This window comes from Berghia stephanieae, chromosome 1, assembly GCF_034508935.2.
Source record: "Berghia stephanieae isolate SIO BIC M18660-M18661 chromosome 1, UCSD_Bste_1.3, whole genome shotgun sequence".
NCBI classification, from domain to species: Eukaryota; Metazoa; Mollusca; class Gastropoda; order Nudibranchia; family Aeolidiidae; genus Berghia; species Berghia stephanieae.
The window spans coordinates 70,239,072-70,253,770 of record NC_088360.1 but is presented as its reverse complement, the minus strand read 5'-3'; the positions used below and the strand labels follow the sequence as shown (position 1 = coordinate 70,253,770).

General features: G+C 34.7%; 1 protein-coding gene across 5 annotated transcripts in view; it reads right to left on the bottom strand.

The window, feature by feature from the left end:
- Positions 1 to 412: 412 nt before the first annotated feature.
- LOC144980722 (E3 ubiquitin-protein ligase MARCHF4-like) overlaps positions 413 to 14,699 on the bottom strand; it is a 29,539-nt gene continuing 15,252 nt past the window's right edge. For 2 of the 5 annotated variants that reach the window (XM_078928471.1, XM_078928446.1), the window contains exons 2-5: positions 7,369 to 7,617; positions 6,836 to 7,058; positions 5,954 to 6,043; positions 413 to 5,389 (exon numbers count right to left, since the gene is read on the bottom strand). In XM_078928471.1, coding sequence (XP_078784597.1) covers positions 5,033 to 5,389; positions 5,954 to 6,043; positions 6,836 to 7,058; positions 7,369 to 7,550 — 852 coding nt within the window. In that variant the 5' untranslated portion in view covers positions 7,551 to 7,617 and the 3' untranslated portion in view covers positions 413 to 5,032. Of the gene's footprint in view, positions 5,390 to 5,953; positions 6,044 to 6,835; positions 7,059 to 7,368; positions 7,618 to 8,044; positions 8,071 to 10,005; positions 10,154 to 10,453; positions 10,650 to 14,699 lie in introns of those variants that run through there. The other 3 variants (XM_078928480.1, XM_078928461.1, XM_078928453.1) reach the window with 3 other exon arrangements.

Genomic DNA, 14,699 nt, shown 5'->3' with positions numbered 1-14,699 from the left:
TGGGAGGTCAGGAACCCCATCCAGAATGAAAATAGTTCTTTCCCCGTGAAATTGCGGGTTTTTTACTAGTGTAGAACAAAAATAATACAGTGCATAACAGAGAGAAGATTTACAAGATAAAAAATATCATCTCCCAAACCTCTTTACATTTTGACTGTTTCCCTACCAACCAGGGCCAGGACAAAACCAAGAAATCTCATTCCAAGACAAAGACAGAGAGCATGTTGGAACAGATATATGGGGATAGAAGACACAGCAATAGTGACCTCTCCGACCACCATGGGAAATCAGAAGTCTCCACCCAGTATATCCATCTGTCTCCACTTTCACAAGACTTTCAAAGAAGACAATATGCTTCGGGGGATTTATATATTAAATTTTAAAAAAAAATTAATTTAAAAAAACAGTGATGTATTATGACGAAATTTTATTTTCAACAAATGAAGAAACAATTTTATTGCCATCAAATTATTCATAGATGACGTATTATTTTAGATATAACTATTTCAAACATTAATACATTTTATGCTTAAGGATAATGCATAAGATGAAACTGTATACCCCGTCAAAGTATGCATAGGCCATTATTAATTGTGTTTGACAAAATGTTATTTAAACGTAAGGGACACAGGAGCATTAATAAAATACAAGTTCATAATTTCAAATAACACACAAACTATCGATATCAATAACGACGAGAAAAATATCTGTACAATTAATTTACAAATCTTAAATCTAAACTTAAAAGAGATGAGAAAATGTGACATAAAGAGGCAGATACCTGGATAGATAGAGAGAGAGTGAGAGAGAGAGAGAGAGAGAGAGAGAGAGAGAGAGAGAGAGAGAGAGAGATAGAGAGAGAGAGAGAGGTAGGCCTTAGGGTGAATTTATGGTCTTAAGGTGCTTCACATTCGTTGATTAAAAATAAAACTTTTGTTTGTCTTAAGGGCTTTATGGCGCTTGCAACACAAAGGTCATATCAACGCCAGTAAAAAGGAAGAAAAATGGGATAGTAAAAAGTTATAGAATTACAATTAAAGCACCCAAGAAAAAGGAAATTGGTTCAAATGGGAAACAGATGTAAATTCCAAGAGCACACTATCAAAGTATTTAGTTTGAGATCACCTAAAAGCCTCATCCAGACACAAGCACATGTTCCCACAAAGAGGAATACACTTAAATGTTTACAAATTATAATACAGGGCATAAGAGAGATGATTTACAGGACAAAAAAATATCATCTCCCAAAACTCATACATTTGACTGTTTCCCTCCCAGCCAGGGTATCCGGCCATGGCAAGGACAAAACCAAGTAATCTCATCCCAAGACAAAGATAGAAAGCATGTTGGAAAACAGATATACGGGGATAGAAGACACAGTAAGTGCCTCCCTGCCCACTACGGGAGGTCAGGAATCCCACCCAGTTAAAAATAAAAGATTGTACTCCCAACTTCCAACTGTTCAATGAGAGCGAGAGATGATTTGATATCACACAATGCCTTTTTTTCAGGAATGACAGCAGCCTATTAACTAAAACGGAACCATTCATATATAAGCTGTGTAATAGTAGAAAATCGTTTTATGGCCAATTTGATTATAGTTATAATTATGAGAATGTGGTGTTTGTGTGGTAATATGTGAGGTAAATGGTTTGGTGACAGAACAAAAAGCCATAAAACGGCTTTCTTTAACTAATGAGTATGTAACAAGATCACATTACATGAATGAATATATAATAATAATTTCACATTTCAACATTTGATTCAGGAAACTGCTAGCGATGAATAGTTACAGAGCAATCTACAAAATTAGTTTGTTTTTTTCTTTGTAAAATAAGTGTTTAATATGCTTACAGTCTATATTAAAAAAAAGGGATTGCGGTTACAACTTGATTATCCTGTATTGGAACCCATGTTTGAAAACTGTTCACGAAAACTCCGCCACTGCAAATATAATTTACCTCAATCAAAATCAATACCTCTCCAATGATAAAAGTCATACTCATACTTTGACTTGTCATCTTATTGGTTTGGCATCGACTCTATTCACACACACACACACACACACACACACACACACACACACACACACACACACACACACACACACACACTAATAATAATAATAATAATAATAATAATAATAATAATAATAGTAATAAAATATTTTAGAAAATATTTTTAAAACGGCAAGGGGAAAAATTGATAAATCCATTTTTAAGGTGTGGATGAATGAATAAAATAAACATAAACACAACTTCAAGTGATAGATGTAATTGTACACGCTCTCTCCCTAGTCTTGGGAGATTGTTCTTTCTCCACCTTAGCAAACATTAGAACCTTGAAAATTAGAAGGAAAGTAAATGGCACCACTTGAAGATATATGAAAGCTTATGAGTGTACCGTTTGTCAAAATACATTTTCATTCACTTAATTGAATGACTGTATCTGTGTGGAGGCTCAATACATTACAATGTAAGTAACATGATGAGCTGTTGAACTCGGTTAAAAATACCCTTACATAGTAAGGATGAATCAGGACAGCTGCCTGTCATAGAATAGATTCAATAAAATTGGTAACCTAAATAAGATATGTAAACTGATATCTAGAGTTGGTATTAGTATCGAGTCTTGACGATTTGTGTAATACTTAAGCTCAATTATGAAAAGTGACACAAGCACACCAGATGCACATTATATTTTCATTATTTACATTACGACTTCTATATTATGCCGGCATGACAATCACCTAAGGATCACATTCTGAGTCAATCTTCTTTATTCTTTTTTTTAATAATGGGAAAGTAAATTATGGCCCAGAAACGTTTAGTTTTCCAATCTTTTAAAAAAAAAATTAAAAAATAAAATAAATTAAATAAATCAATAAATAAAGACAAAAACAATTTTTGCAACTTTCAAAAGCATATAAAGCATCATGATAAAAAGGACCAGATATGAAATTTTGAACAATATGTTGTCAAAAGACCCCGCCCCCCCTTTCCCAAAAATGAGGATTAAAAATATATCATGTAAAATCAGACATAACTACTAATAGAACAATATCACAGACCTAAAACAATGATGCTCGCTCCCTAATATTTTCATTAAAAATTGACATTGTTAATCGCTTTTAATCAACAACTTTAGCCATTCATTCATAAAAAGTAAATATTTTCAAGTTGTTTAACCAAATATTGCATACAATCCACCAAGTTCATTTGGCACTTCTTTCATCCAGTATATACAAGACACACATCAAACAACTCACAACTTGTTACAATTTTTACATATGGGGAATGGGGAAGTGAGATGAGAAAGACAAATGGGTATAAGTTGCTGTTCTTGATGCTGCTGCAAAAGTGAGCGATTTTCATGTTTACGCGAGGTACTTATTTACATCAACATTACTCCAGTCACATTCTTTTCTATATTGCCTTTATTTAGAAAAGTTTCACTAAAGCTATTTCAAACATGGGTACCGCACTATGATAGCAAACAAATTTTGGGCAATCTTGTTGTACTGCAAGTTTCCTTAAAATAGATTCACATTAGAAACAAAGATTTGTGAAATTATATATTATATATAAATATATATATATATATATATATATATATATATATAACAATCTGGTATCATACATCTGTCTGTCTGTACAAGGAGAAGCCCAGGAAGAAGATGTCGGAAAAAAAGGGTGTGAAAGTATAGCAACATTGAAGTTAACAAAGATATGATCTTTAAAAAATTATTTATATATGGCATTGACATTTGTGTGACTGACAGTGAGAAAAATAAAAAGCAGCCTCCTTACTGCTGTTGAGAAATAAGTAACATATTATGTAAAACATGACTTTATGGATAACAGACAAATGAGTAGATCTATGGTTAAAAACAGTTGCACATGAGTATAATCGTGAGAATTTTCCAAATGGAAAAGAATTAATTGTTCATTCGTGGTGGATTCAACATGGTGTGCAATGTAAGAGCATTGATTACGTATCAAAACAAGGGGAACCATAGGCTAAAATGGAAAGTCTGGTGCGATAAAGAGGAAATTCAGCTCTTATGAGGTGAGAAGTTTTGGGAATAGGATGGAGGTATAGAATACAACATACTGGCTTGGAAAATGGTTTTGTTTAGACTTCATAAGAAGTAAGTCTAAAGACTTTTCTATTGCCTTGGTCTACAGATTGCAGAGCGCAAAGTGAGGAATACAGCCACAGAGCAGGAACTAACAGCAAAACTTTTTGGTTGGTTCCTCCATCTCCTTTGATCGTTTGCATACACACATACACATTAAATCAATTTATCCCCATATTCTATCAACATGCTGAGGAAACACTGGTTCAGTTTACTTTTACCTCCATAGCAATATGTAATCCAACAAGAAACAATAACGAATAGCTCAAACAATGACCTTCCAATGCAGCCAAGACACATGCCTTAGTGTGGAAACAGCAATTCCATGGGTCGTAAATTCATGTGATAAAAAATAATCAACAAAAGAATTTTTTTAAAAAAGTGATAATAATAATAATAATAATAATAATAATAATAATAATAATAATAATAATAATAATAATAATGATAATAACAACGAACAACAATAAAACATTTTTTAAAAAAAATCATAACAATTTTAAGTTTTCCAATCATAGCTCCTGGCTGCCAGGAATATTTATGAGTGTATAAACTCCATCCAATTTAAATTCAATATTGTAGACCACAACATATGAAGACACGAAACAGCCATTGCCATTCATGACGCAAAATCCATGAAATATCACATTTCACTTGAGACAATCTCATAACCATTCTTGATGTGGAAAGGTGCATTTGTACCCCTATGTTTCAACACACCAAAAAAAAAATTAAAAAAAACAAAAAAAAACACTTTTTTAGTCTTCTCAGAATAACAGTTTAAACATTTCATCACAATTTTCCCCATTCAATGTTAATCTTTCAAACCTGACAAAGACCAATTATCATGCTTTCTTTGAGGGGGATGAGATCCTTAACTCCAGTCTTCAATTTTTACACATACAAATAAGGCTTGGGACAATTTGGATCCTTATCCTTGTCATACGGTTCAATCTGCCACTCCGTGTTTTGTGTTATGAACTTTTGTACAAGGCGATAAACAGTGTGTCTCGCTCTAATCTCCACAGTCATAGCCAGGAAAAATGACACAAAGAACAACACACCACATGTGAGGGTGATCACTTCTTCAACACTCAACTGTGATTTGGTCTGAGAGATTTGTCCACTGTCCGACAGAAAACACATGACTGTAGCCACGGCACATGCCACCATTATGACCAGAGTCAGCAAGAAAACAATGTGCAAGCATTTGTCACGCCTTGATACTCGTGGCCAACGCCAATTACTAAACTGAAATGAAAAAGAATTTTTAAAATACACATTTTAAAAATCAGATAATTGAGAACAAAATTTATTCACAACTTTCAAATTCTAAAGTGTTTCACAAGAAATGTAGAACAATTTGATACGAAGACATGACCTCTCATCATCATCATGATAAATCAGTTAAAAGTCATAATTTAGAGAAAAACAAAATGAAAAATAAAAAAATAATTTTCTGTAAACTTGGTCAGTATCAATTTAAATGACAATTGTCCCAGTTTCTAGAAAGAGGGGAATAGCTGTTGCTTTGAAAACCAAGCAACTACTGAGAACATTATTTTATATAAAGCTGCATCTGAACATAGGAATTATAATAAAATTTACAAATCAACATCATTACAGGACAATTGTATATCTAATTAGTGACATTAGAACTATGGAAATCTACTTTATTAAGCAACAAATATAATTTGATAAATGATATATTAAATAAATAAACAAATAAATAAATAAATAGATGGTTTAAATCCTTGTTAACTCTTACCATGCCTTAATACCTACCAGATAAGAGATAAAAAAAATAGCACAAACCTTGAATCTCTTATGCCTGGTGTATGGATAGTGGCACAGTTCACACATCGGTGGTTTCTTTGTCTTGCGGGTTGAGTATTCAATCCATCTCTAAAAAATTAAAAGGGGAGGATCACTGCCAAATTCAATCTTACAGACCAATAAAGTAAAAAAGATTTGCTACATTTCACTCTTCACTTAAACAACTGTCAACTTAATTGGTATCTGTAAATCTATCTTCATTTAAACAACCAGTCGGCTGTAAGACATCCTTATTGCATGAACATTCTTACAACATCCGTCACATCTGGGTAGAGTGAGGTAATATGTGTTAATTGCCAATGTCAGGAACAGAACTTTCCATAATCATTGTCACTCATCTGGCCACTGACAATGCGTAACATCTCTTGACATTTGTGACAAGATGAGTCACTTACCACTTAACCATCATGCCACACTATATGACCATGTTTATAAATCAATAAAGCAAAACAAAATACTGTACTTGTTAATTGACAGCACCAATTATATAAATAAATTAAAAAGTAGGTAAGTAAGTGAATAAATGAATCTAGAACTTCACATTCTAAAAGTGGAATCATAACTAAAATTAAAAAAAAATAAAATAGGAATAAGTTACAAATGGATAATCCCATCTCAAAGTTACCAACCACATAAAGGTTGTATTCTGGCACAGCTGGCAACACTTAGCTCCCTTTTGGCAATCATTAAAGATATTTTTCACCCCCCCCCCCCCCCCCCCCAATCAATATCACTTTTTAAAAATCAGAAGTTTACAGATAATGGAAGAGTGAAAATAGAAATGATTCCGCTAAAAAAGGAAAGAGTTGGCAGGAATGTGAACGAATAAATGAAATATGTAAATAAATAAAATAAACATACCAAAAGACAACTATCGTGTACATATTTAAGGCTCCCACTACAGCGACAAGCTGAGAATAGAATGTCATCTCCTGAATCAGAACCTGGCAATTGACAAATGCGGCAGATATTGAGTAGGTCAGTCCCAGCATCTGAATCAGGGGGTCCTGGGAATTTCTTGGAAGGGAGTGGAGTTACATTGGCACTGCCGGTAAAGCTGTTGATACTGCCAAATTGAAAGGAGCTGGGAAAAAAAAAGAAAGTAAAACTAAATAGTTTAAAAAATAAATAATACCCCCCCCCCCCCCACAGCAAATATGTCAAAATTGACATTTCGCTGGAATCAACCTCACAGCAAAACTGACATTTCACTAAGAAACAGATTCAGTATATTTCAAAATATAGATAAGACCCTTTATGTAAAGTAGTTAATTCAAAAAGACATCACGCACAGGGTTGATTACAATTCATTGTCTCATTATCTATGATACCATCAACTGAAACAGATAGTCTTTTAAAAGCTTGATGTAGGAAAACATTTAAAAGACCCATACCTTGATTGGGGTATATTGGCGGTGCTGCTCCGTGTGCTGTTGGCAATGGAGTGTAGGTTGCTGCTACTATGAATTCGAGTGTGTGGCAGGGATTCTATGTTGGTGATGCTCATGTTGCTCGCATCAATCGTTGTGGTAAAGTTCTGGAGCAGTGCCAGCATCTTTTCTTTTTCCATCTCCATGTTGCTGTTGGTTCTTTCGTCTTCCTCTTCACTGCTAACCTCACTGCCAACCCTGCGCTCCAGGGAGCTGTATAAAAAAAAAAAGGAGAGAAAACAGAGAAATTAGAATAATAAGTCTCCAACAAATATTTGTATATCTGCTTCATCGCATGTATGTATGTTTAGGAGAGAAAAAACAACTCTCCTCTTGTTGTGAATCCATAAAATTGATGATAAATTTTGTTATAATCAGTCTTTTTGAAATTTAAATTCAAACTTCTGGGGAAAAGTAACTATTTGAATTCACATGCCATGTAAACGAGTAAAACAAACTGAATACAAAATTCACAACAATCTGAGTTTGGCAATATGTCTGCAACAACGCCAGCTACATGGTGACATTTGATACTGTTGCCAGTTAGCATTTTGCAAAATAAGAGATAAAGTACGAATGATAGCTGAACAACCAGTATGAACAGTAGGTCATTAAAATTGAAGGAAATTTCCAGACAAACCGTGAACACATTTGGCCAATGTCAAGGGTATAATCTCACCACTTGACTGATCTGGCTAAGAAATTGATAAGGGGACGACACACAGTTATATCAGCTGCAGATTTAGACTGACTTAAAATCACGTAACCGTTACAAAGGGGATATTTTTTTAAGGGAAGGGGTGGGGGGAATACGTCAGGGTTAAGTTTTATGTATTTATTTATCATATCTCATAACAACTCATCTGGAACCAAATCAACAGCACAATAATCAACCCACTGATACAATTCCACATGACAATGATATAACAAGTAAAATCTTTAAATATCCAAATTTAAAAAATGGAAAGTGTAAAAAGAAAAAAACAAAACATTGAAGAATTCTTAATTATAAGCGATTAGTTCACAATGTTTACTTTACACAAGACTGCAGAAAAGAGGTGTAAATTTTCCATCTATACATATATTGGCGGACGGGGACTACATGCCTGTACGGATAAGACAACGGACAAAACTTAAAAGATAAAGGTCAAGGGCATGCCTCGCATATTTCGAATGCACTTATCAAAATAGGGCAGTCTGAAAGGCGTCTGGGGGTCAACGACGTTTCCCTATCTTTTTCTTAATTCCTTATCTTTATAGCACGCGACATTCCCAAAAGAAAGTTAGAGAATTAAACTAGTGCGTTAATTAGAAATTGACACTTCCGTACCAAATTCTAACAGCAACAAAATACACGGTAATTGGCACTTAAAAACAGGAGATATTGGGGAAGGGGTTACACATTGAAACCATCAATATTTCCTTCCATGAATAATAACTAGTAATTAACCACTGCAACATATGCTTGAAGTGAACCTTGTTGATAATTATAGATTTTAATGAAACTGACAAATATTATCTTCTGTACGTGTCCAATGAAAATATAAATGGCAGTGAAAGAGGTGTAAAGAAGGAATCACAGAATACGAGCTCCCTTTCACCACATTCATTCCTTAAGATGAATCTTTTCTCAGATAACACACACGCATTGGCCTGTTGCCAAGATTAGTGTACTATGGTGCATATTACACGGTACTTTTATTAGAGCGGAGAGCACGATATTAGAGCCCCCCCCCCCCCCCCCCTCAAATTCCACAACACATACACGCACAAATTTAATACACATACGGCATTATTTTAATTATTAATTTAATTACCAATGGACAGAATGAATGCGACGTCGGTGGCCTGGCACGCGCCTCAGCATCTTTATGTCAGTGCGTAATGAAACAAAGCAGCTGATAAAAGCTAACTTATGTGGTGTAACCACAGTTGCTGGAATTATTTCGAAAAACACAGAACATAAAGCATCAGATGTCTTTTTAATCCATCTATGTAATAAATATAGAACACCACTTGACAATAATAGTGGTGAGCAGACATGCCATATGTCTTTTTAATACACAGACGTCTAATATAACAGAGTACAATAATGATGGGCAGACGTGCATAACTCGTCGGTTGGATTAAATTTACGCATCTATGAATAAAGACATCAAAACCCTCCCTTTCATAATCATACTCTCACAGCAAAGTGGTAATCACAGCTCATGCTTACTGAAGTGTCTTTGAAAATCAAATAATCACTTGAGCGATGTATCACCCACGGTCACAAGTACAATCGAAATATTTATTTATTATTATTTGCTTCCATTACAGACATAACATGTGCATCTATGATACTTTAGGGCAAGTCCGTCGCCCTCTAATTGGTTGACTTAGACAATGGCAATTTACACAGGTGTAGAATTATCATTATTATAATCAAAATGGTTTAATGTGGCCTAACCACGATGTGAAACATTTGATTTCCACCGATTACTTGGGCAAAATCAAAATTGAACGTTAATACTGCATCACAAATTCAGAACAACAAACATTACTTGTTATAGTTATATAAATATATTTTCATGTATCCAGGTAATTAGAATAACCACTTACTACATTTGATAGAACAAGAATGAATGATATATTAATGATAGAGTGCCTTTCCCGTATTGTGTAATTCATATTCAACCAGAGGGCATATTTTGACAGTCAGTACCAATCAAAGTATTCATGAAACTATCCAATTTTCAGGCGATTGCGACCACAATAATATTTAGATAGAACAACGGGGTAAAATTATTACGTCATTGCTACATATAAAATGGGAAATTCCAAGCAGTGTCATACTTTAGAATTCGTATATATTTAACCCCCCCCCCCCCCCCCAAAAAAAAAAAAAAAGGGGGGGGGGGGGGAAAGGGGGGGGGGGAGTGAACTATACAAATCATATACCCAGTTCGATTTGAGGAAAACCCGATATTACTATAATGTAATTAACATTTTTCAACTTTTCTTATAATTATCCATATCCAAGCGTTGCAAATAATATTATAAGGCTTACTTGGTCGGTATTATATTCACATATCCAACTCCAACGTGCCGAAAATAGAATTCACCGAGCCGACGTTTGGTTGCCGTTTAGGATGGTCCGGATTCGCTTGGCTACACACGCCTGATTAAAATATGCATTATATTTTGTCTAGTTGTTGCGCAAGGTCGAGAAACAAACGAACCGACATTGCCACTTAGTTGTCAATATCACACTCCGGGTCTCAAAGGACAAAATTTTCTCCTGTTTGTATACAACCTCGAGACTGCATTCATGTCTCGTCCTACATGGAAAGTGTTGCTGTTGGCTAGGGACTCCTTGGAAAGCGCCTTCATCACTGAATGAATATTGCTCTATATAAACGTCAAGTTTTAGGGGTTTTTGTGTGTGCAACATCGACCACTTTTTAACCCAGATCCAATGAATTGGTAAATCACAATAATTCACAGAATATTATCTTCGAAAGTTGGGCCAAAACAACTATTCCCCCATGAATAAGAATGTATTCCACGATTGATAGCCAAAATTGATCATCGTATCAAATACGAGAGCCTGTTAGATAATAATTATTATAATATAATAAGTAAACATCTTATTTATATATAATGCTGACAGATATGGTGTTGAAAACATGTCCTTTCAACGGCAATGAATTCAGCAAACAGGTAATTCCCTGGGAACAGCCAACCATCTCTTTTAAACACCCCCCCCCCCCATTAAAAAAAAAACAAAAAAAAACAAACAAAAAAACACACATACAAAAAAACAAAAAACAAAACAAAACGAAAAGTAAAATGCCAGCTTTAACTTTAGCAATTCGTAACGCATCTGACGCAATCAGCCACACGATCACGATCGATAGATAGCGTTGTTTTGCAATATTGAATATTATGTCAGAAAGAAACGAGAACCTAACATACAATCAAGAATGGGGGCGAAGAACCAGAGCACACATGCAGGCGGGGAATAGTATTATTGTGTTAAGTTGGCATCAAGTCTGGAGGCTCTCTGTCACTGTCATGTGTAAGTGTGCGAGTACGCCTGTTATTAGGCGATAAAATATGTGACAGAGGTTATTGAGAATATGCCATCAACAAGTTGTAAGCAGAGAAAGTCGACGACAAATGTCATTCTGTAAGCCTAGTTATTAAAATATGTATTATACCATTCCAGGATCATAATCTTTTACTACTATAATAATATTATTGTCACGACCTCCAACACTACAAATACTACTTTTACTTACTACTCCTGTTGCTATTGCATGATTATCACTACCTTTTCTTACAAGACACACTATTTACACTCCCCCCCCCCCCCCCCTTGTGTTTGTTATTACTCGTTCTCAATCCATTCCCAATAAGATAACACTATTCACGTTTAAAACAGCAGTATAGCATAATGTTCTAAATATGATTGTGGCATAAGCTCGTTAAATGATATCCAATAGATGGTTCCTCCCGGACCTCTCTCTGCTATGCAAGCTATTAACATAGATGTATTTTTACTGTTATCTTATAGTGCGAATCCCGGATTATTCAATCAACATACAATTTACAATGCTTCTTTGAAAATTACGTGTTATCGTATAATTTATTAAAAATAGGCAAATGCCCCCCCCCCCCCCCCTTGTCATCGACCAATAATACATGTATTCAGTCCTCCGGAAGAGTGGTCTTACACTTCCATGCCCATTATGGGAGGTTGGGAACCCCACCCAGAAGCGACCAAAGGGCTAAATGACAGGATATATTCTGTTGTTGGTAAATGCTTACTAACGCTCGAACCGTCAATAGTAAAATGTGTAGCTACGTCGAACATTAAGATCGCAAAATGAGGTCATACGTAACCGAAATGATAAAGGCAAGTAATAAAAAGACGAGATCGAGCTGGGAGTATGGATCCTTCCACGATAAATGTAAACTATAGATAGAGCGAAACTGACGCCAATCAGCTTTTAATTGTTTTATTCAGTCATGTTTATGATTAGTTTTCACTAAATTGTATAAATCAGACTATTAACGGTTATGGTTAAACACGTAACTCATCTGACGCAATCAGTTTTGTGTGTTGGTACGGAATATTCGGCTGAGTATTTTTTTGTTCTGCTAAAAAAAAAAAATAGTAAATGCAATACATCAATATTATAATATTATTGTTGATAGATCAAGCGAACGAAGGCAGTTGTATACATACATACAATAAAATCATTAATAAACTTCAGGATGAAGGAACAAATCGCCGACGCCCGAAATATCACGACAGTAAATCCCGTCCGGAACGATAAACTCTACCCGAGGTGTGATCATGACCGAGCAATATTACGGTCGAGGTCGGTGACCCCCCCCCCCCCCTCCCCCCCCCCCCCCCTCTCTCTCTCTCTCTCTCTAGAGATAAGCCCATTGGCAACAGAATCATGACCTCTTTTTCCCTCTTTGTTGGTAATAGTTATGGACTGGTTTCTAGAGCACAAAGAAATAAAATGAAAACCTTATATGGGAATTAATAACACATGACGAGGAATAAATAAATACTATTGGTAAACCGAGCCGAGCACAAGGCTAGACGTTGAAAAAGTAAATGGCTCATTGTCAAGAAAATGGCAACAAACCATCCCAAAACAAAAGCTGCATTTCACTTCACGATAAAACAACTATGAATAAAGAAGAATAATACTAATAAATGAATTCAAACTGACAACGGCATATTACTATTGGTTTATTAATAACACGACACGAGAATACCAGACCTAAAGGCTGTTATAAAAGTATTAAAAAATTTTAAAAGTCCTTCAGAGCCGAGTTTATCATGGGTTCTACAGCGTTAAACGGACAATAGCAATTGCTAGCTATCCTTTGGATAGGACACAGGTCTATCGCAAAGTACGCTTCGCCAAATCTAACAAACTCAGCTACCGATTCACTGCTGGGTGGACGGGCAAAGAAAAAAAAAATCTCAACTGCACCCGGGATCGATCTTGGACCCTTTGCGTGTGGAGCAAGTGATCTACCAACTGAGCTATCGGGACCCCCTAAAAGTATGTGTATTACAAATATTTAGGACAGCGAACAGCGCAAAAGGCCAAAGTGACCACAAGGTTGATCCAGAAAAGGAATCGATGTAAAGGGTTTTCTATTCTACGGCCCCCAAAAGAGTAATTTGTCAGCAAGATTGAAAAAAAAAAAAAAGTACAAAAATTGTGTGGATGCACAATACAAAATTCATATAAAAGCTAACACTAAACCCACATTAAAATAAACGGTCGTGATCCCTCGCAACAATCTCTAGTGATTACAAAAGTATCTAGTTTATCAAGTTTAATGATGGCGTTTTTCTGCACCGCCGTTGGTCGTGTAAATGCTTGTTTTAGATTGTAACTTAACACGCTGCCAAGTGATTACCGGCGTAAGTTTTTATTTTATAACGATAGTAATTAATTACCTAATAACAATTTTTAAAGAACAAAGGCGAAAAAAAAAGGATACACAAAGACTGAACATAATGACCAAAAAATGAAAATAAATAAATAAATAAATATTTGTTCTTAAATTGATTTTTTTTTTAAATATTAAAAAAAGGAAAAGAACAAAAATGAACGTGGTAAACAAGTAGAGATTAAAATGAAAAGGTAGTACAAAATATGATATAATAAACACCAAAGTATATTTCAATAAAATAAATCAAAAACATGGTAATAAAACTTTTAAGTATAAAAAAATATATCTAAAAAGAACAATAAGTAAAATGTGTTGTTTTTTTTTTATCTCTCGATAAAATTATTTTTTTTTCAAATTGTCCTCACTGGAAATCGAACCAAGTGTACTTTCATTTTCCAATCTAGAGCCTAATAGTTTACGCTAAAGAGTACTCGGAAAGACGTGATATTTTATCATGCTTTATAATTTTTACTACTAGTGGTAGTACCACCACCACTTTTGGTCCAAATGATGGGAAACTATATATATAATATATATATATATATATATATATATAATATATATATATATATATATATATATATATATATATAAAATTGGATTACTCACTTATAATATCAAGAATGAAAACAATACATGCTCGAACGAAATTATTGTTATGCCCGCTGTTATAGTTGCTATATTTGCCAACACGATCGGACGTGCTTATCTACAATCTCTGAAACGGAAGACGTCATTATCCGATGACCAGGTCAATAACCAACAACACGAGAATAACGAGTTCATTCCTCTACTACAAACCGCTTATTAAGAAGTAAACA